The 22,000-nt window shown below is 43.5% G+C and overlaps 2 protein-coding genes across 2 annotated transcripts in view; both read left to right on the plus strand.

Moving 5' to 3' along the window:
* The first annotated feature begins 1,542 nt into the window (after positions 1-1,542).
* LOC130583513 (D-beta-hydroxybutyrate dehydrogenase, mitochondrial-like) lies at positions 1,543-16,431 on the plus strand. The gene is made up of 4 exons (XM_057382939.1): positions 1,543-1,926; positions 9,703-9,855; positions 12,568-12,698; positions 15,273-16,431. The coding sequence occupies exons 1-4, from the start codon at positions 1,584-1,586 to the stop codon at positions 15,618-15,620; spliced, it is 975 nt and encodes a 324-aa protein (XP_057238922.1). The 5' UTR covers positions 1,543-1,583; the 3' UTR covers positions 15,621-16,431.
* Positions 16,432-21,703: 5,272 nt separating this feature from the next.
* The window catches only part of ANKEF1 (ankyrin repeat and EF-hand domain containing 1), a 16,603-nt gene continuing 16,306 nt past the window's right edge, over positions 21,704-22,000 (plus strand). The window contains exon 1 of the mRNA XM_057382925.1: positions 21,704-21,917. The gene's annotated coding sequence lies outside the window, so the exon portion shown is untranslated. The remainder of the gene's footprint in view (positions 21,918-22,000) is intronic.

A 22,000-nucleotide genomic window follows, 5' to 3' on the forward strand; every position in this document is an offset into this window, starting at 1 on the left:
TTTGTTAGTGTAAAGACAATGCTTTGTGACTCACGTAGTTGCAGAAGACTGAGTGATCTTTTGAAGGCTAAAAAGGGTCAGCATATCCCAATGTGACAGAGCATGATCAAATAAATCCTACCGAGGACAAATATCTGGGTATCTTCTTTGGGGTTCAACCATTCCATGCCATACATTGTCATTGTCCCAGCAGCAAAACATACCCTCCTTTCCCAAGCCACTTGAGTCCTATTATGCAATGGCTATGGAGAGCTGAACAGTCCAGAAGAGAAGGGAGAGCACCGAACAATTTAAAGCTACAATAAACCTAGGCAGATATGCAGCCAATGAGAGTAAAAACCCAGGAATGCCTTGACCMCTGGAAATGCAAACTAAACAATAATTATTCCCTTTCTCCTTAGGATGTCATTAAAACACTCTATGTCTGTGCAAAGGTATCCCCAAGCAAACACAAAACACGGCTGACTGCAGGGACCACGTCATTTCTGGGGACTCCTGGACAGCAAGACTACACCACTTCAGAAATGCCTCTGCCACAACTAGATACAAGTTGTCCACTAAATATGAGACAGACATATCTCACATGATATAGAGAGCCACAGGGATGTAGTTTAGGCAAATATTTGGGACCTTCCTTGTGTGTGTTAAGACCTGCTGCTTCCTCTGCTGCTGTGTATATGTCAGTGAAAGACTCTGTCTCCTTTGTTTTTCACAAGCCAACTTTAAACCACAATTAATAAAGGCATCTGGTTATTTCAATCATCTCATTTTACTCAGAGAAGGCAGATATRACATAGTATCCCTTTCAAAAGATGCTTCGAGAGTTGCTCAGATAAAAGAAAGGGCAGACAAAATACTGCCTAATCACATTTCTCGTAGCTCTCAGGGATCTGTTTTTCAGCAATACATAACTGTCACTTTAGCCTACAAGAAACAGACATTTTCCTCCACCATGGGGTAATGTAGGCAACTCTTGAGACAGCAACAGCCATAGACCTGAGCCATAAAAAACCCGCATCAATGTAATACTGCAAGGTAATATATAACATAAGATACAGCAACCATAACATAATAATGCAGCTGTTTTAGAAATCCCCATCTGACCGTTCCAAAAGCACTCATGGCTGCTTTAGTTTGTGCCCTGCGGCCAGTCTGTAGTGCCGGGACGGTATAAAACTCAGCTGAGCAGGGAAGTTGAGCTGTGCACACAACCGGATCTCGGCATAACCCAGCTCCCTTTCCCCGGCGCTCGGAGAACCAGTGACCACGGTACGATGCTTACAGACTACGCTTTTCTTTTCGGAACTAAAAGTGGGGAGAAACCTCTACCAAACCCCGGGCTTCATCAGGATGCCGCTCGGAGGAGCCGGGGACCGTCTGGTCCGCGGTGCCGTGGCTTCCCGTACACCAGCGGGGCAGGGCGGTGCAGCGGGCGGCCGCCGCGCTGGGGAGGGGATGCCGAGCTGGGAGGGGATGTCGGGTGGGTGGGCAAAGGATACTGGGCGGGCGGGGAGGGGCTGTCCGCGGGCTCCCTCCCTCGCTCCCTCGCTCCCAGACGGCGCGGCTGTAGCGGGGCGGGCGGGATGTGGGCAGCAGTTCCTCTCCTGCTCCTCGCCCTGCTCCTGYTGCTGCTGCTGCCGCTGGCGCGSCTGTGTCGGCGCGGGGCGGCGCGCCTGGAGCCGGCCGGGCGGGCCGTGCTCATCACGGGCTGTGACAGCGGCTTCGGGCACCTGCTGGCGCTCCGCCTCCACCGCCTGGGCTTCACCGTGTTCGCCGGCTGCCTGTGCCCCAGCGGGGACGGGGCGCAGCGGCTGCAGCGGGAGGCGGGCGCTGGTGGCCGCCTGCGCGTCCTGCGGCTCGATGTGACCCGCGCCCGCGACGTGCGCGCCGCCAAGGAGCTGGTGCTCAGCCACCTGCCCGAGCGAGGTGAGGCCGCCGGGGCGGGCGGGGCGGCCGCGGGGGACTCGGCTACCGCCAGCGTCAGGGACCGGCGGACACGGTGTCGCCAAAAGGGCGGCTCGGTTCGCCCGGGACTACTAGCAGGGAGCTGTCTGAGAGGGTCATGTGAAAAACGAAGTTCACTCTCCTGTGAAAATTTAAAAGTTCAATAAATGACAGTAGGGGACAGAAAGCAAAAGGATACGGCGCCCGAGAGGGCACGAGGTGCGTGGCGATTTGCCAAAGGCACACCTGATATTGACAGAGACCTCTTTAAATACATTTTGTATTGCATCAGCTTAATGCCTATTCGTAGCCATTTATGCATATTCAGACTTTTTCAGGAACTGTTTAACATGGATCTGCCTTTTTAGAGCATGGGCAGTGATGATGTTTATGTTCCTGGGGTCGCGTATGTGTGACCCCTATTCCGTAGTTTTTGCAGATGGTCATTGTTGATGGAGAAGTGTCCATAGCAGGGGCCCCTAGTGGCTCACCAACCCCTGGCCAGTCCGATAAGCCCATCCGAAGGCAGGGGGTCCCACCAGCCAGGCTCCTTTGTGCAGCAGAGGACGGACATTCCACGAGCTCCTCTGGCCAGATGGCCTCTCCACTACACATTCCAAAACTCATCTTCCTTCCACCCCCACTCGTTTTGCTGTCAGGGTCTGTGCTGATAGCCTTGGGGGAAGTGCCAGAGGTGCCAAGCTGTGATCTTTTGCTCATGCAATCTTTTCTCCGTATCTTTTTGGTCAGTGCGACTGCAGCCAGGGCCCCRTTCAGAGTCTTAGTGGCTCTCCCTGCAGCTTTTGTTTAGTTTTTCTATAATGAGCAAAAAAATCCTTCATGGAAATRTTTAAGTCACAAGTYGTCACACTTCAGTTACTGCRAGTTAACCACAAGTACTCTAAAACAATATCTGAGTTACAAAAGAAAAACTAAAACCACCAGTGATTATTTCATCACTATGTCTGCATAACTAAGCTACTTATGCAAAAAAGGCAACATTGTACAAATAGCACCCATTTTAATATCTGCGAAAGCCAACACTATCATATGTGTTTATAACAGTCAGCTGGATTGCCACAGCATGAAGACAGGGATCACTGATGGAGCTAATTGCAGTTACCTCTGTTGGTAATGACAATAATATTTTATTAATAATCCCTTGGTGGGTACACAGACTGGGGCCCACCCAAAAGTGCCGTCAGTGTAAAGCAGATGGGCTGCTCAGTGTGCCACGGAGAGCTTCCCCTTTCCACAAGCCAAGGAGCTYCCCGAGTGGGGCATCCCTGGAGCCCCTCTACGCATATCCAATAGAAGGAAACAGCAGAGAAAGCACAGAATAACTGTGCAGGCATTGGAGGGATGGGAATGTGATGCATTTCTGGGCATGACTTGCATAAGAGGAAATAGATACGAGAAATGCAGTGAGGGCAGCTGCCATGTCATACCAAAGCAGCTGCTTCTTGGAACCACTTGAGGTTGTCAGGCTAGTCCCTGGAAGGGTTACTGAAAGGGAAACCTGTCAATACACCCTACAGGGAGTGTGTGCCCAGGGGAATGGACAGACTTAGCTTCAGAATAATTGCAGACAACCTAAATCCTGGGTTATCCCTTCAGCATGACACAGCGCAGGTGATGGGGCCACAGGTACCTCCTTTCCTGCTGGGACTGCAGCATGAGAATTACTCAGTGTAATTCTGGGATACACTTGGTGCAGAGCACATTTCCTCAGGCTTGGAAGTGAGATTCCCTTAGAATCACAAACACTTCCTCACACAGGACATAAAAGCAGAAAATGAGGCACACAGAGTGATAATGAAATGCAAGGCCTCTGCTTGCCTGGCTCATTAGCACATTGGGAAGGGGATGAAATGAGAAGTAAGAAAAAGCCTAGGCACTGCTCCCTAAGTACCTATATTTATGGTCTTGATCTTGACCTTATCTGATTAAGAGGTAGAGCCTTCCCCTCTCAGGCTTTTTCTCAACCTGCAGAAAAACACAAATGATTCCTAAAAGCCCTTTCAGGCTCCATGGGGACCGGGTCACCTGAAACTCTGGGTTTCACAACATTTATTTTGTAATTCCAACAGTTTATGCTGTCATGCAGTGGTCAAGCTCATGCTGTTGTGTAGACTCTGGAGTACAGTCAGCACTAACTTGTGCGTTGTCCTTGCTGCTTGTGGATGTGCCTTCAGATCAATTCAATGCCCGTGCAGACACCAGAGCTTGCTGGAGGGGCAGGGGAGACATTCAGCACAGCAAGTGTGAAGTGCAGCAGGCACATGACCTGTGCTCAGTGGTGTTCCTGGGCCCTCACACCCGGAGCATTGGCTTGTGCTTTTATAGACTAACACTACAAGTCCTCAAGATTTATAAAATAGAGGGGTATAAATATTATTATCTCAAATGTAAAAAAACTGTGACAATACCCTTCTTATGTAGACTATAAGCAAAAGAGTTCAGCAGGAGTGTTCATTCCTGGCACCTCTGAAAATAACTATGTTGTTTTCTTTATGAAAGCAGTTTCAATTTAATGATTAAACAGAAGGTTAGCTCTCATATTAACCGACTTATTTGTTAAAGATAAGAATTACTATTTKTTTACATTTGGGTCAAAGATTGTTTTAATTAAATTCCTTTTCATTGGGAAATGGAATTCTGGACCATTTGTAATTGCATTTCTGTTCTGAAAGTACCTAGAAGATAAGCGAAGTGTGTGACTACACAGAACATGTTACCTGCTGCCCGAAGGGTAGGCATTGGAACATGTGACTCAATGTCCCACCAGTTAAAGAACCCTCRGGACATTTTCTCTGGTGGATCACAGACAGCAACATCCAGGGCCTACAGCAGAGGACTGACCAAAGTGGAAATCAAATACAGCTCAGACATTTGTAATGAGGAGAGCAAAGAGTCRGTGGTGAGTTCAATAGACTGTTGTAAATAAGCACTGAACAGATTAAAATCTGCTTTTGGTTTTACACAATTCAAACTGATGTAGGAATCCAGTGGATTATGCTGAAAGGTTATAGTAGATCATGCCTTACCTTGCTTAAGAGTTGTGTAAGCATCCACTGTTTAAATAGTTGAGGACATACAGTGTTCTGTATGTCACTGTTAGYTTGTAAATACTGTGGAACAGTTCTCTCTCTGTCTCTCCCTCCCCCTCCCTCAGAACAGGAGAATTCTGTTCAGCAATTCCCTTAGAAACTGGAAAGAGGAGCCTAACCCTAGGAACCACCAGGTATTGCTTAGAGATTGTTCCCTTATTTTTTGCCATTTTTACTATACTCAGTTTCACTCAGGTACTGATGATTTTAAGTACATCACATCAGTGTGCTGGAATTCTAAATTCAAATCACTAAAATATTCCTCTATCATTCCAAAGACAGCCACTTCCCAAATCTCCAGGTCTAATGGTAAGTGTGCAAAGGCCACTGATTCCAAATGAAACCTCATAAGCTGGACCATAGTGAAGAGAAAGCAGTTAAATGATGATTGCTTTTTGCAATCTGTGTTTAAATAGCTCAGAGTAAATCCTGGTAAATTTAATATTCTTTATTATTAYAGTATCATCCTTCCCATGGACTGTGCATCTCAGACTTGTAGGGCTGTTTGGTAGATATGATGTCTTCTAAGTCCATCTTAATCTGCCTTTTTCCTGGGCTCAGGATAAGTAGACTTACAAAAGACTAAAAGAGACTTTCTGCTTTAAGTAGACTATTCCATTTAAAATGTACAAAAAATATGTCAAATATCAGAAAAATATCAAAACATCAGGAATAAAATACAGTTCTCCCTACACCTAGTTATGCTGTAACCATAAGTAGCCCAAGCTCTGGATTAATCTTCTCTCTCTGTTATGCAAGAGTAGAAATCCAAAGCCAATCTGAAGTACACCTGGACTTCAGAGCACTATGATTTGCAATTCTATTGGGCTTTACAGCATACTTCAGAATTTTTCTGATTTTCTTCTGTTTCAAACCGGAATTTCTTTTCCTGTTCTTGTGTATTGTGGGTGGGTGACATGTAGCCTGCTGGAATGGAGGGATATTAGTTTTAGTCCCACTTCTACTCAAAGGTTATTAAGTACTCTCTTACACTTAATAATGATTTTCTATTGATGGAATTCACCCATGGTACAATATTTTAGTCCAGACTCTCTATAGAAATAGATTATCTTTATAGTGAAGACAATCTCAGTGTAATACTCCAAGCAAAGGATGATGACTCAGATGTAATGGATGTAAATAYAACTCAGCAATCTCATCTGGCCTGCTACTATCCTGCACTGCCACAGACAGATTGGGTTGTTCCCTCTCTTCATTTTTCCAAAGGAACATGGCAAAACCATACTTTCCTTCCTTTGGCTAGTTTCCTTTAGTATTGGTTTGGAGAAGAGCTGATCATTTTCACATGGGCTCAGGTTCAGGGGAGAAACTCAAAAGATCGGAGATCCCAAGAATACCTGTCAGAATTTGGACAGTGTAGAATTCGGATATTATCTGAGTGTTGGCACCAACACAGAGACAACCTGATTTTCTAAGGATTTTGCACGCACAGCTGGATTCACTTGAATAAGAAGAAGATTTATAAGAATTTCAGGAAAAATGTYAGGTATCTTTTGGGCCTAAATAAGGACTTTGGATATGTGCCTTTTGGTCAATATGTTGTGAAGTAGAAGTTATTGGGGAGCTCATGTGAGAGCTACTGTTCTCCTGAAAGTCCCATTAATGTTAGGTTTGATTTCCAAGAGTRATTCTTTAGATCCATGACTGTATCTTGTAATCTTTGTTGTCAGAATCCATTTTTCCAGCACAGAGATTAGTGAAAATTCTTGATAGTGGAAATTCTGTGACATCYAGTCCTTTCCAATATCCAATCCTGCTTTCCAATTTATTTATTTCCTGCCTGCTATAGCATAGTCTGACACCTATCTTCATAAACTGTGTTTGGACTGTTCTGTTTTGACAGTCTGACACACCAAACATCAGCTGCTTTTTCCAAATGTGTCTCTGCATGGACACTGAGGAAATGCAATATTGCACTCCTTCAGCTGTTCGATTCTTGTGCCACATCCTCCAGGATTTCCATCTGTATTTCTTAGGTCACCTGAGCTGCATTTGTCTTAGCAAATTTACAATATGTTTTGTATGCACATTTATAGCACTAATTTTTACCACAAACATTTCAGGGCAGGAAGACCAAAGCAGATTCRAGTACCCTGAATACAGAGCTGGGCAGGYTGTTGYTCAGGRGGCAGGRAATATCCTGAGAAAGTGGCATAAGRAATAAGGAACTGTTTGTTATTTGGGTAGAWTTTTTTTTTTTMMTTTATTCAACTAAACRAAGTGGCARGAAACCTTCTGGAAAATATCACAACATATCCCWTTGGGGAATGGCAAAATGTTCTAAGAAACAGTATGTTTTGCTTGAGGGCAAACCAAGTGTTTTGAGCTGACCGGGAGCAAAATGTCTTTTTATGTTTTACTTAATCTTYACTTTAAAAAGTCTGTTTCAGTTTAACTCAGACCAATATTTTTCAGCTTTTGGTTTGGCCACTGCAGGGAAGGAAGGAGCCTTTATTCTGTTCGTGCACACAGGTTGGCCTCACCAGCAACTGCCTGGAGGCTTTGAAGCACATAAAGYAAATGGCTGGAGAGCAAACTTGAGTCTTCCAAGCTAAATTCTGTGTTTCACAGTTTGCAGACAAAGGAAGAAAATCAATTGTCTAAAGATTAATGGCTGTATTTCTGAAGCCCTGATGAAATCAGGGGTATATGGAACAAGTGTTCTTGCTGTGCTGCAAACACAGCAGTGGCAGAAGCAAAATTACYTTTTTAATTAGAAAAGGTAAAGCTGAAAAGATTAGGAAACAGGGATGACAGACTTCTGTTTGGGTTGTGTTAGCTAGGTTATGTAAAAATAACCCAGAGTACAGAAACCTCCAGCTTTGAGCAGAAACAGATAGGTGTGCAGCCACTGAGTCCATCTGCAGATGAGATCATATGCAAGTATAAAAATATTGATAATTAGCTTCTACAGAGGACTCTCTAATTGCAGAGCAAAACTTTCAAACAGTTTCTTTCTCTGTTTAAAGACCGATTTCATTAGGTGATACAAGTACTGTATATATATATGTTAGAAAAGCTTACAGAGGTCTGCTTTACAAACTAATTCCAAAAGTTTTCTATTTCATCTTTAACTACTGTTGTGAATTAAATGTAGTATTGGCAGTTCTTAGCAGGGCCCTGGAAGGACCAAGATACCATGAAATTACTRTGGTAGTTTTGTCAGAGAAGATCAGATAGAAAAGGGTTCAGTCCAAAGATTTCTGCAGTGCCTTCACTAGGGTAGTCAAATATCCCCTGAGAATAACTCTGCTGCCACCAGTACAGGAGGCTACAGCTGGGTCAAAAACTGCACCAAACTTTTGTGTTCTGAGGGAGGAAGAGAGGCACKGAAACCTGCTCTGCCTCCCCAGAAACCCAGGCTTGGTGGTTCTGTAGAAAGCACCATCTTTCTATGAAGCAAAAGACAATCATTTGCCTCAGACACCTACAAAGATTCTTCAAAAGAAATGCATAAGCATTTGCAAATGCTTATGCAAATGCATAAGCAAAATTGTCAAGGCTGGCAGATCCAAGCTGCAAATTCAGCTGTTTCAGTGCCAGTCAGGCTACCCTGGTACTCCTTAGTTCCGCTGCTGGTCACTCTAGAAATGYTGTGAGTCAAGGTTGGAAGACAGAATCAGAAACATTTTCAAAAGCACTGTGTCACTCCCTGCTTCACTGTACATCCACAGTTACACGCTGTGCAGGCAAGAACAAGTGAGCACGGCTTAATCAGCATTTAGGCAGCGTGTCAGCTCCAACCTGCGAGCACTCCTGCCTCCAGCACACAGACATTTCCCAGAGCTGAGGTTGTTAGCGCTGCACAGGGCTCACATGACACCTGCTGTGGCTTTGGCCTGAAGGGCTTCAGCTTCCTGTCACARAGCTCTGTCAGAACAAGCTTTGCTGCCAATACATTCCTGCTTGTAAACACYGAAATCTTACTGGGTGGTGGGCTCCTTAGCACTAAAATTTGTCATTATATGGGGAATGCAATTGTTCAAAAGTACAAAGTTTTARAAATAGTGTAGCCACTGACCCTGCTTGATTACTTTACCCAATGTTACATCCATGCACCTGATTCTGGCTGATTTCAGAAGGATTCAGAGCTCAAATCTTGGAAAAGGATGCCATACTTCAGCTCTTTAATTAGTCAGACACTTTGAAAATAGTACCTCTTAGCCTTTAGACTGCTTAATACAAATTTCACAAAGCTCATAACTCACAGTGGGATTAAAGTAATTAAAATATCATGGTATGTCACATTGGCAGTAAGATGTAGTCTCCCAGATCATGTTATTCATAAATAACTTAAGTTGACTATRAAGTGAGTGATTATTAAATAGCACTGAGACTTATAGGAAAGGTGTCCCTGCCCATGGGGGGAGGAGGGGGGTGGTGGAACTGGATGRTCTTTAAGGGCTTTTCCAACCCAAACTATTMTATTATTCCATTTAGTCGAGATTATGGCCGCAATTGCATTCCTTCCTTAAACAAAACATGCCTGCACTTTCAAGTAGAAAAGACAAAAATGTAATATAACTATATGGTTTCTTCCAAGGACCCAAATCACTGGTGTTGGTTTGTTATCTAACAGAGATTGTTTGCAGTTAAAGATGCTTGCTGAGTCATTTCTCTTCCACAGGTTTCTGGGGGCTTGTCAAYAATGCAGGAATATCAACATTTGGCGAGACAGGGTGGCTGCCTATGGAGACATATGAGAAATTTGCAGATGTGAATCTCCTTGGGAGYATCAGGACAACCCTGGCATTTCTTCCCCTTCTGAGGAAATACAAGGGTAATGCTAATCCACTGTTATTTAGAGTTGTAGAATAATTAGCTTACTATAATCAGGGTAATGTAGCATCTATAAAAGAGGCTTTAATTGTCTCTCACTGAACTGAAATGACAGCCTCCTTCTGTGTGGCCTGAAAGAGCAGCTTGATCCTGAAAAGAAGATGAAGTCATAAAGGGAAAAAATATCCATAAAGATCCTGTCTTTGCAGTACATAGAAAAAAAATATTTATAAATAAGGATTTCTTTCTGTGTTTGATTCAAAAAAGAGAGGAAAAATGTTTGCAGATCATAAAGACCAGGCAAGACTTTTTAAGTACTGACAATCAGAAAACACCAAGATCCAATAAACGGCTTCATTTTATTATTTAGGCTTTACAATTTTACTGTTTGTCAATTAGGAGAGGAAGGATGACCCTACAGAGGTGAACATCCAGCTTCCACTTCCAGGTCTAGCAAGATCCTGCTATGACCTTGGACAGGAAATTTCAAATATGTAGAGGTGCATGGATATCCAGTGAGATAAATGCATTTGCATGGACCTCCCTACACCTGGGCTTTCTCCTTCCTTCTAAGAAGGAATGGTTTAATAGCCCTCTGCAGCACAGCAGCATGGTCTTCTTTGCAGTTTGTTCCTATCTATCTCCATCTGTATTTGGGGAAGAAGATTCCCTTTTGTTGTCTGTTCCAGTTGTAGACTGTTTAGGGTGAGGATTCGTGCTCTGTGCAGCATCAAGCGCAGGAAGGGGTAGGTTTCATTTGGAAGTCCCAGGTGTCACTGCTACCCAGTTGGTAAGATAAAAGCGCCTCCCCTTTTTTTTTTTGCCTATTCTGTTTCTTTCTGCTTGGCTGTCTTTGGTTGATAGTATTGTGATGCAGGATAAAAGAAACCCTTTAAACACTGTGAGCTGGATGTGTTTTTTGTGAAAGAATGTGCTATTGTATGTATCCAGTCAGTGTGTTATGTGGCCATTACACRGGGAGACATCTCTTTTTCCTGTGATGTTCTACTTGCTACTGAAACTCTGTGATGCTGAACCACCAGAGGCATTTCTCTGGCGCCATGCATTGCACAGGGTTACTTTGAAGCAAAAGGGACTAATTGTGTGTATGATATTAAACACATGCATAAACCTTTAGAAGGTTTGGGTCTGGATGGCTGCACACACACCTTAGCTCAAAGGAATAATCTGCATCTCATACAGGGCTGTCAATGTTTCCTCGATGAACTCCTGCACTCCAATTTCAAGTACCATCTATGAAGGAGAGGAGGTCAAGGCACTTCTAGGAACAATCTAGATTTCCTATCTCCTTCCTTGCAGGAACAACTGGGACTAAAGCTAAACTTACGTAGGGCAGCAGGTGACCTCTCCAAATGAAAAGYTTGAATTGCAGACATTAGAGGATCTCCTGGGGAAGCTGGGTTTCAATTCCCCTAGGCACAGAGAGAAGTTAAATGAAGTGTCCCACATCCTGGGTGTGTGCCCCAAACCACTCAGCTACTGGACAGAGGAGGCAGAGGTCATCCTACCCATGGTTTCCTGCCATGGATATGCACCTATTCCAAGAAAAACTTCAAAATTATTAATACAATTATTAATACTTGTAAAAGGAGGTAATGGCCTTCAGCTTAGAATCAAGCATCCTACCCTGAGAGGAGCAACATTTCCCCATATTTTTTCCAGCTGGCCAGGCCAGCTGATAAAGCATCTTGTTCAGCAATCCAGTAATTACTTTCCTCTTAATGAATATAAGATTTATTTGGGATGCTGTGTAGGAAGGTAGGGAACCTAATTCAGAATGACAGATTYCACTGCATTCCCACAATACCTTTTGATATCCCCCAACCCTATTCCATTTGGTGAGAAYTGGGGCCCTGATATCTGCATCTGTGGCAGCAACAGGAGTGCAAATGTGTCCTCTGACTAATTAAGGCCATCTTTTCCCTCACCTCTGGTATTTGTATATGCATGTTCACACATTCCTAACCCCATGGCAGGACTATGTGACAGAAGTTTACAATGGAAATGAACCACAGCCCAGTGCCTCAGATGAGGAATCTCTGCAATTTAAGGCATGCCTGTGCTCAGCAGGAGCTAGAAAGGAGGAAAAAGTAGCACARATCAGGGAAATCATTGTAAGGTAATGTAAGACTGCACACATTTTGTAAAGTCACATTTTCTTGGTGAAGCTTATCACTGTACAGTCTGACTTGGATTTTGTATGCACGATTATAAAGCCACATCTCAGTGCAGAAACATCATTAGCACAGAAAAAAAATGGTATTAGTAACCATATATCTGCCACAGGGAAAATCACCTCCCCTCTTCTCTGCAATCTTTCAACCCTTCCTAGCACAATCTCTTATTACTGTTTTCCAATCTAAAGTTTTTAGGGCACTGCTTTGCTTCAATCTTTTTCATCCTGTCTCAGACTCAGAAGGCATAAACATCATGCTGGGAATGTGTTACACTTGTCTAGGCCAGCATCTGTCACTAGGTGGAAGATTTTTTTTGTATGAAGTTCTCTGTTTAACAGCTGAGTGCTCTTCTCTGCTGGGACTGCACACTGACACTSCCCAGTTTTGGCACAGTGTGCAATAAAACAGCCTCCTACTAAACACCACATTGTCAGCAGCTCAGAAAACTGAGGTAAATCGATCCCATGTTAAAGACTGAGAGTGAAGTWATGTTATTTGCACTCTTTTCTTTCCAGGACGCATTGTTTTCATGTCCAGCGTCATTGCCTATTTTGCTCTGGGAAATGGTATTTATTCTATGACCAAGGCAGCTATTGAAAAATTTTGTGATGCTTTAAGACTGGAAATGAAGAAGTTTGGTGTCCAGGTAAGTGATGTCACAGGAACCTGGAAATCAGGTAAGTGATGTAATGAGTTACATGAAACAAAGTGACAGAGTTAAAAGATCAGAATTGCCTCCATGGGTGCAGCTTCCCTTTGGAAAGAGGTTGCTTCTCTGTGGCGCATCAGTCAGCTGGAAATCACCGAGAAGAGCAGACCTGGGTGAAGTTTGCAGYTCTGAGAAGCTGTTGGGTAACAGGACTGTGTGTCAGCACTGAAACTTCCAGCCTTTMTCCACATTCTCTGCAGTGAAGAAACTTCCTGACACAGGCCTGCCTGAGCAGTGCCSTGTTCCACACACAGCTCCCAACAGCAGCAAGGAACTCACATGTTCCCTGGGGTGCAAAGAGCTTAGACCCAGAGTGCTGTGAAGCCAGAAGGAAGATTGTCACCTGCCTGAGGGGTTCCTTCTCTCCTCTTACAACCCCAGTGCTTAACAGCTCCTTGCTTTTTGACAGAACAGCTGCACTGCAAGAGGCAGCATTGTGCAGAGTAATTATGTTTTTATTCTCTTAACCTAAGAGGCTCTGATTTTGCWCTTAGTGTGCTGTCTAAGCAACTCTAATAGTCAAACCTGAAGCTTAGATCACTAAGTAGCTTCACTRGGCTTTTTCCTTGGAGTCACTCTGTTGCTGAAACACTCAAAGTTTTCCCTGGAAGGTTTACATTGGTGCACTGTTTATGCACACAGATTTACAGCATTGTTCAGAAGCTTTGCGTTGGAAAAAATTACAGCTATGCATTTATTAACTGCTGCTGTTGGATAAATATGAAGGGCTATAAAATGCAAGTGACTTTACACATCCTAATACCACAGAGCATGATGAAGATTTCAGCTGATTAGCTGAGGATAATCTCAAATGCATGGAAGAGCTTAGTGTAACAGGTTAGCTACTCTGGTCGTTTTGGGATTTTTCCTGTTCCACYTCTGCAATAGTCCCAGCACATAATTGAATGAGCCAGGCTGACAAACATTTCTGGAATATCTTTGAGAGGTATTTTTCTGTTTCTCGCTGTATGCAAGATGATGGCTGGAATTTGCCTAAGAACCTACCCTGTGGAGAGACTMCAAAGTACACAGTCCCTTTTTCCTGTGCTCCCTTTCACTGCTCTGTTGTCCTCTCCGTGCTTTCAGGAGAAAGCTGCACAGAGGTGGCAAGGAGCCGATGGAGCTACGGCTCTGTCCCACTGAACTCTGGCCAGGCAGGAGTTCCTCCCCCTACAGGAGACAAAGTGTGGATCTCCCAGTAGAAAGGCTACAGAAAATGCAGGAAGGAGAAAAGAACTCAAACCACCTCTCCTTCTCTCCTAGCCAACAGCAAAAAGGGAAGCTTTTGAAGCCCCTTTKTTAACAATAAATGTGGGAAGTTTACTATTGGCATTAGTTTTGCTGATGCCAAACACTTTTCTAAATAGCACCAGAAGGGAGGGTYCCTAAGGATGCTGTGTGACCACCCCACCTGCGTCAGCACAAGCTGTCCCAGCTATGCACACGGTCCCTCTCCTAGTTTATCTGCATCCTTTCCTTCTCCCTGTGCAGAGAACCTGCACCCCAGTCCTGAGAGCAGCACATCCATCACCATGCAGGCCAACAAGCAGGTGGGAGGCTCTGGTGGGTGAGCTGGGTGATGGAGTGGAGACATCAGGGTTTTATATCATCACAGACTACCCAGAGAATGCCTGTCAGATCTCCAAGTCTCTGACATGGCTCAGCACGGGTTTTCCTCACCTCGTGTTGCAGTCTTTAGAAATCAGGTCAGTTAAATGTCACAGAGCTTTTAATGTTGCATCTCTACAAATAGATTGAACAAAGCTGCTGCTAACTGAGGATGTGTACTGTGAGTGCTCAGCCTGCTCCAAAATTCCCTGGAAGACTCAGAAGGGAGCAGAACAGCAGCATCACACAAAGAAAACATGTGGAGCAGCAAAGAACTTGTGTGCTATCAGTTTAAACCTATGTGCACAAACCTACAGAAATTTGCTAATGGATTCAGTGAGAGGCAGACCAGGAYCCTTGGTCCCCCTATCCTTTGCTGACAAGACCTAGTTTACTTATAATTACACCTACTTGRGGAAAATAGCACTTCTTTCCCCAGGAACTGCTAATTTTCTTTGATCTCTCATTTTGCCCCAAACTGGGTAAAAAAATTACAAATGGCAGGGTTCTTCACTGAGTGAAAAATCCAAAATATTCCTCTTTGGAGACATYAAAATCATACTGAAGTGCTTTGTCTCAGTATTGTCAAAACATTTACAACATTAAGCATTCTGCAGAAATCAAAAATGCTCTATTGCATTCTGTGAAGGTGTGCTGAGTAGTCTGAATATTAACATCAKAACAAAATGAGGAAGTAAGAATAAAGCACCTCTGCAATCTTAAATATTTCACGGGAATATATTTTATTTCAGTCAAGTTTACAGGGTTAAAATTTCAACAAAGCAGCATTTTCTGGAAGRACTCTGTCTGCAGAGAGCTTTTGATCTGTGTTACTGACTATAGTATGTAATKGAATTCACAATGACTGACTGCACCTTGGTAAGTTTTACATCTTGCTTTCAGGTCTGTATTATCCAGCCAGGAAATTATGCACGCTCTACAAAAATTCAGCCRCCACTCAGTGCTGAAGAGATCTGGAGTGAACTGAGTGAAGAGGAAAAGGCTGYTTACAACAAGGAGTATGTGCAAGARCGGACAAACTTTTTCAACAACATCCTCAATGAGGGAAGCACTAATGGCAATGAGGTTGTAGATGCTATGGTTGATGCTTTAACATCTCCTGCACCCAAAGCACGGTACATGGTGGCAAAGCTGAAGGAAAAGGCACTGGTGTTTGTGTGTGCTTTATTCCCCACGGTTGTGATGGATTATGTTCTGTCTTATGCTCTGAGCAAAGTAAAACTTGCATAGCCTACACTGGTGCTATTCCATCAGGTGAGGCCGTTTATAAAAAGTGGAAGTCAGAGCTGAATTTAATGCACCCATGCATCAGTATTTTGACACCAATTAACCAGTGCAAACTTTGGAGGARCTCTCTAGTCAGACTGACTGTCACCGACTATTAAGGAAAAACATACAGGACCCTGTGTAAAATTAAATAATTTGTTTAAGTAACTATCTCTCCCATGTGGAAAAAACCCCATACATTTAAGCCACTTTAGTTATTGCCTGGAAAATTTCATACATCTTTTTCTGAGGCAATAGCAGGTTATTGTGTTACAGACATGATGCAGACAAAATGAAGCATGTCCTACAGGGCAGCTGTACACCTGAAGTCATTACAGCAGAGATGAAAAGCCCTTATTTGTAGAAACCTGAGTAGCTGTTTATTTAGGGGTGATAGGAAGAGGTTAATGGAAAAGTCACAGAAATGAGCAATGGACCTTGAAATACTTTGAATGGAGTTAAGTGGCTGTAGCAAGTCAGGAAGTCTTGAAGCTCTGAGTAACCCACTTTACTGAAAAGTATCCCTGCCCATGACAGGGGTGTTGGAATTTGATGATCTTTAAGGTCCCTTCCAACCCAAACCATTCTATGATTCTATGAATAATAMAGTTGTAATATGAAAACACTGTCTTGGCTAACTACAGTTCCAACAGTTTTTCAGGTGTTCTGAATAAATCTGTAAAAAAGCCGATATACCACAGACTTCAGAAAACAAGTTACATATTCCATTTATAAACGAGCATTTAATCCTAAATAAAYGGTATATTTTATCTGATGTCTGGATTAATCAATGTGTTTACCCAAAGTGTAGTGAGAGAGCTAAACAMCGAGGTGACAGATATCAGTATACTTGGAGCTCAGAAAAAACGTATTCAGGTTTTGCTACTATTGTAAGGAAAAAGGTCTGAAGAAAAAYGTATCCACTCACATGAACAGGGAACATTATTTATATTTATCTGTGACAGTAATTGATCATGGTAGCTCCATTAACACTCTCCTACTAATTGTTGTGGGAAAAAAAATGCTGGTTTACGCATACAAAGTTTTTAATCTGACTTGGTTGTGGCATGGCACAAATTCTAAGAATTCTGGGGCCAAAAAATCCCAGAAGAACTAGAATCAGCTGTGGTGKCACTGATAGATATTGGACAGCAGCACTGAGCATTAGCCTCCCCATGCCAGGGCTCCCACATAAAATCAAAGATTCTGCTGTAAGCTGACATACTTAACTTTTTCATCTGAAGCAGCCATTGCATCTGTATCTGGGAAAYCTTTCCTAACATATTTAATTAATTACTGAGAAAATCTGTGCTCTCCCCTGTGGGTAATTTGGGAGGTGAGTCAGGAACATAGGTGAGGTGCGCCAACAGAGTGACTATTCCAGGTTCTCTCCTGGTACACTCAGCAGTGGAACAGCCACTGCACCTGTTGGAGATTGTAGAACATGGTATTTTTCTTTCCAAATGCTGAACCCATCCATGGAGTTGGCATTGGCAAGAGGACAAGCCTGGGCTCCCAACTGTTCCACAGACTGTCAATAGCAGGATAATCAGATGATTATCATCCCTCTCCTCATTTAACCACAACTGAGCAGGGCCAAGCAAGGGAACAGGAATGAGGCTTATTACAACYGAACCAATGAATTTCTTGTATAGGAATTCCCCCTGCCTGACCTCAGGGATTTCAGCAGCCCTGCATTACTTTGGAAGCATTGCTTTCATGCTCTTAGCTATTCTTTGTGCAGATTACCCCTCCTCACCGTAAGTAGCACTGGACTCCACAAGCAGCTTTGATACCCAGATGTTTCTCTATCAGGCCCAGGGTACATGTGCTGATCTCTGCCCCAAAAACCAATGTCACTTTCCATCATACTGTCTTCCTTATATTTGCATTTCTGAAAGCTCCTGCACTAAGTTGCTGAGAGCCAGCACCACCAGATCTGCCTCACAGATATGAAGTAACTTCCARCTAGAAATTCCTCCTTTATTTATTGCATACAGGGTGAAGCATATGATCAATATTTCAGTAGCCTCATGTAACATCAGATGAGCAAGACTCCGGGACATTTTTTCCTTCACCTTTAAAACTAAGAACTTGCAGTGCATAGGATTTTAAACAGGATAGAGTGACAGGGTGAGAATCRATGGGACAAATGAAGGCAGTTTGTATTTTCATTGCTGTCCAACCATCAGCCTGGAAACTAACTGAAAAACRGCTACAAAATTATTATCTTTATTCTTTGCCCTAAGCTTTTTAATATTATGATCTGCAGATAAAGAACTAATCAAGAGAGAGCCAGAGCTTCAGTTATTAACAGAATATCCCACTGAAGTAATCTGGAATCCTCCCACTGTGTTATAGGTGTTCCAAGGCACGGCATTAGACAAATAAACAYGAAAATAAGTAGCAGGAATGATTTCAGAATCCCTGGGCTTAATAGTAAAGAGCCCCTCATAGGAARTGGTGAAGGAAGGGGTGCAGCATTCCCTCATCCACAAGCGCAATAGGGTACAGAAGTTGAGGAATTAGAAAGAGGGTTTTAGTGAACAAACCGTGCTAACCAAGTCAGTGGCAAACTCTGATGATCCCCAGAGCTGTCAGCTCTTCAGCTGAACTCCTGCCCTGTTCTGTGGCACTGGAAAGCTCACCTGCTTCTATGGATTCCAACCTTCATTTTGTCCCATATGGTGCCTGGGAAGCACAAGGTGGGAGTGCATGGGCTGCCCCACCATGCCTCATTACTTTGCCATGTCCCTGGCTGAGGAGTGCCTTCCTCTTCCCCAGTAACCCTGAAATCACCTTTACCTCAAGTCAGGTTGAAGTGCGGGGCACTTCAAGAAGCCTGTATTTACAGAATAAATTTGTTGTAAATACAAAAAGCCTGTATTTACAACATCCAAAAAAGAAACTTTTAGGAAAAACTGAGGTGACAAAGATAAAAAATCCCCCCAAAAACACTAAACAAAAAACCAAAACCAAACCTCTATTGATATTACTCTTAAACGTGAAATGCTCCTCTCCCAAAACCCATCTTAATTTGCTGCAGACCCTTTCTGGGACTGTTTTTGAATAYAGAGTTCATTTCAGTTGCCTTCAATGGAAAACTTCTTGCCTGAACACTTTAGCTTTTATCACTTCTTGACTTCTGAAGTCCTACTGATTGGGAATTATTTTCTTTTCCTTGAAAACAACCACAAGGACACAGTATCGGGGATCTAACAGTTATGTCATGGGTTTTCTCTTCTTTGCAAAAGCCTGTTCCTAAGAGGGCATAATAATTGATAGAAAGAATGAGCATTGGTTTTGACATTAAGCAATTACAGAACGAGTATAAAGAAGAACAAATGAGTTAAGCCAAATCATTTTAGTAAGTTGTGCATTGATCTGAGTGATATCAACAGCTTCATACAGTGGCATCAAAACTAGAAACAGAGCAGATCCCAGGAAATACAGGAGAAAGCTGGATGGTACCTGCCAGCACACTTCTGAGGTGGCTGTGCTGCTGTACAAARCAAAGATTATCTCAAGAAGGAGACTATTTCCCTCACTTAGGGCATAGTTGCAGCAATGCCACCACAACAGCTCCCCAGATGACCTTCAGAATTAGCCAAATGTGTAAATTTGTATCGTTTTCCCAAGATGGCAAATCTGAACAAGGAGATTTTGGGTGGAATACACCACACAGCAGATATTTTGCAGTAGCATGAGAATCCAGAGAGATGAGTAACAGTGATAATTACTGCCACAGTAAAAGGCTAAGTAAAAAACAGGCAATGCTCAAGCACACCTTGCAGCTGAAGTCAGGCTGTCACCAGCCCAGCTCCCACTGATATCAGCAGAACTCCAGTGCCATCCAGCCTGAGAGCCCTTGTAGTGCACAGCCTCCCTCCAGAGGTCAGCTGTGGGACATCTGAAGCATCCTTGTGCTTTGACATCCACTGCTAAAAGCCAGCACAATACAAAGACAAGAAGTGGRACAGAGGATAGCAGCTTTACTGTTCCACTTGTTCCAGGAAGGACTGTGGAGTGCTCTCAGCCTGGCACCTTCTGCTAGCACCAAACAAAATTTCACAGCCTTTTTATTTCAAATGCTTGGAAGAACCTGTTCAGCAGTGAAACATTTTCATGTGTAATTAKATGATTTTGGAGCCGCAAAGTGAGCACATCAGTAACAGGGGCTTTACCTATCCTGGTGAAGCACGTATGTTGCAGGAGCAATTGAGGTTAATGTTTAAGACTATATAAAACAAGGGAAAAATACATGTGCTCCTTGGTAATAAATATTCTTTGGAATCATCTTGATTTGGAAATGATTTACTAGTGGTGATCTCATTATCAGACACAGTGAGCAAAACCTGCCTGCTATGGGAACCATGAAGCCAGTGGAGCACCTCTTGGATTGTCCCAGAAGCTGCTTCCTGGCTGTGAGAGATGTCCMGTGTGGGAAGGAACATGCTTACAGCATCCTGGACAGAGCAGCCTCCAGGCTGCCTGAACTCCTACCACGTCAGAGATCTGGGCAGCACTCCCCCCAGGTGAGGACAGGCCCTGACACACCTGGGGCCAGAGCAGAGCATGTGGACGCTGATTTGTGCTGTGATGTGTCTCCCAGGTTTGGCTCTGTTTGGAGCTGTCCCCTCCAGGGTATGTTCAAAGCTCCMGGCAGTTTACACCTCTCCTCCCTTAGAGCAGTTGGTTACATTTATAACAGCACCATCCCACTTGCATTCCTGCAGTAGCTTGGCACWCCTCCAAAATGGAGCTGTCAGCCAAAAAGAGCCCAGCAGCTTGAGGCTTCYGACCTTGGAATAATTTTCTCTGGTGAGCTTTATTTATCTCTATAGGCAGTGAATATTCTGAGTTCCTCTAAGAGGATTTTAATCCTATTTATTTTGGAGATGTTGCAGTACCCYAATACCAGAGCAGCATCTCTACTCTTGAAGCCATATTGCTTTGAAACATCCAATATGATGTTCAGCTGCTGAAAAAGGATGGTTTGCTTCTTGCATCATGAATCCTCATTATCACTCTCAAAAAGCCCCTGGAAAGCKGATCACCATGAGAAAGTGAATCAAGCATAAAAATCTAAATATATACATATGCAGTTACATGCACATTCACACTTGGAGTAAAAGATCTGGTTCCAGTGTTTCCACAGTTTACAGAGACAAGRTGTGCAGATGTTTCAGACACAGGATCTTCAGTTATTTGCATATTGGACTAAATTTCAAAATACATGTGCTAGCTTTTCTTATGGGAATTTAATGTGTGCTGCTCAACAAAGTACAAAAGGAGAATTTACCCCAGGCCTTGGGCTAAGACATGTGTCTCCTTAGTCGTGGCAGCAGCAAAAGCAAAAATCTTATACAGAACAGGCAGGGAAAGTCTTCTCCTGTGCTGTGTCTGCATCATCTATTTAGTGCAACCAAGGAGAAAAAAAAGGGCCTGGATGCTATGTTTTCCAAAGAGGAAAGCAATCCACCAAGACAGAACAGTGCATCACTACCAATCCAGCCAAWTCACACCACAGAGTGCTAACACGAAATAACTGCTGTACAAATGGCACTCCTTGCAGGGTAAATAATGAAATACTTCATGCTAAAACAATGATTTCTCTTCTTGTTACTTACCACACAGACCCATRGCTTTCATCAGCCACCTTTCCATGCTGTTGGACATGCATCCAGCTGTGCGTCACCACTGTYCCTGGCAGAAGAGATTTCACATCAAAAACCATTTTTTTTTTTAAAATTTCCTTATGCTAGGGGTGATTTGCAAATAATTTAACAGCCAGGCTTGGCCCAGAACAAGACAGACAGTGTTGTTGCAGTTATCYCATACATGTCTGCTGAGCCTGGCAGGAGCACTGGGGGTTGGGTTGTGGCATTTGGAAATTCTGCACTGAAGGAAATGGACAGAAAGGAGGTACAGAGAGCTTGGACAGTCCCACGGTTAGTGCTGTGGCCTTCTAGAACGACTTAGGCTTTACTTGACAAATTATGAGATTTTTTTTTCCCCAATCACTGGCATTTTTCTTCTGTTAATACAGGTTTCTCCTTCCAGTCTGGACTGTGAATAATTACATTTCCACCCAAGCTCATTTATATTATTSTACTACACAAACCCTGTGGGGATGGCCGTGCGGTTGGGTAATACACAGCCCTTGCCACTCAATTTTTGTGGCGACTCTCGTAAAATCTGGAAGCGAAAAAAAACCATACAGCGTTGCTTCTCATAAGGGAAGAAAAGCAGGTTTGGCAAGTAAGTCAGCAACAAGAAAATAGAGCCCACGACACCCAAATCTTTCCCCGTGTGCTCGCCTCCCCCCCGGCGGCTCGGAGGGC

The sequence above is a fragment of the Malurus melanocephalus genome, unplaced genomic scaffold (genome assembly GCF_030028575.1).
Source record: "Malurus melanocephalus ecotype Western Australia unplaced genomic scaffold, MMel_1.1 scaffold_13, whole genome shotgun sequence".
NCBI classification, from domain to species: domain Eukaryota; kingdom Metazoa; phylum Chordata; class Aves; order Passeriformes; family Maluridae; genus Malurus; species Malurus melanocephalus.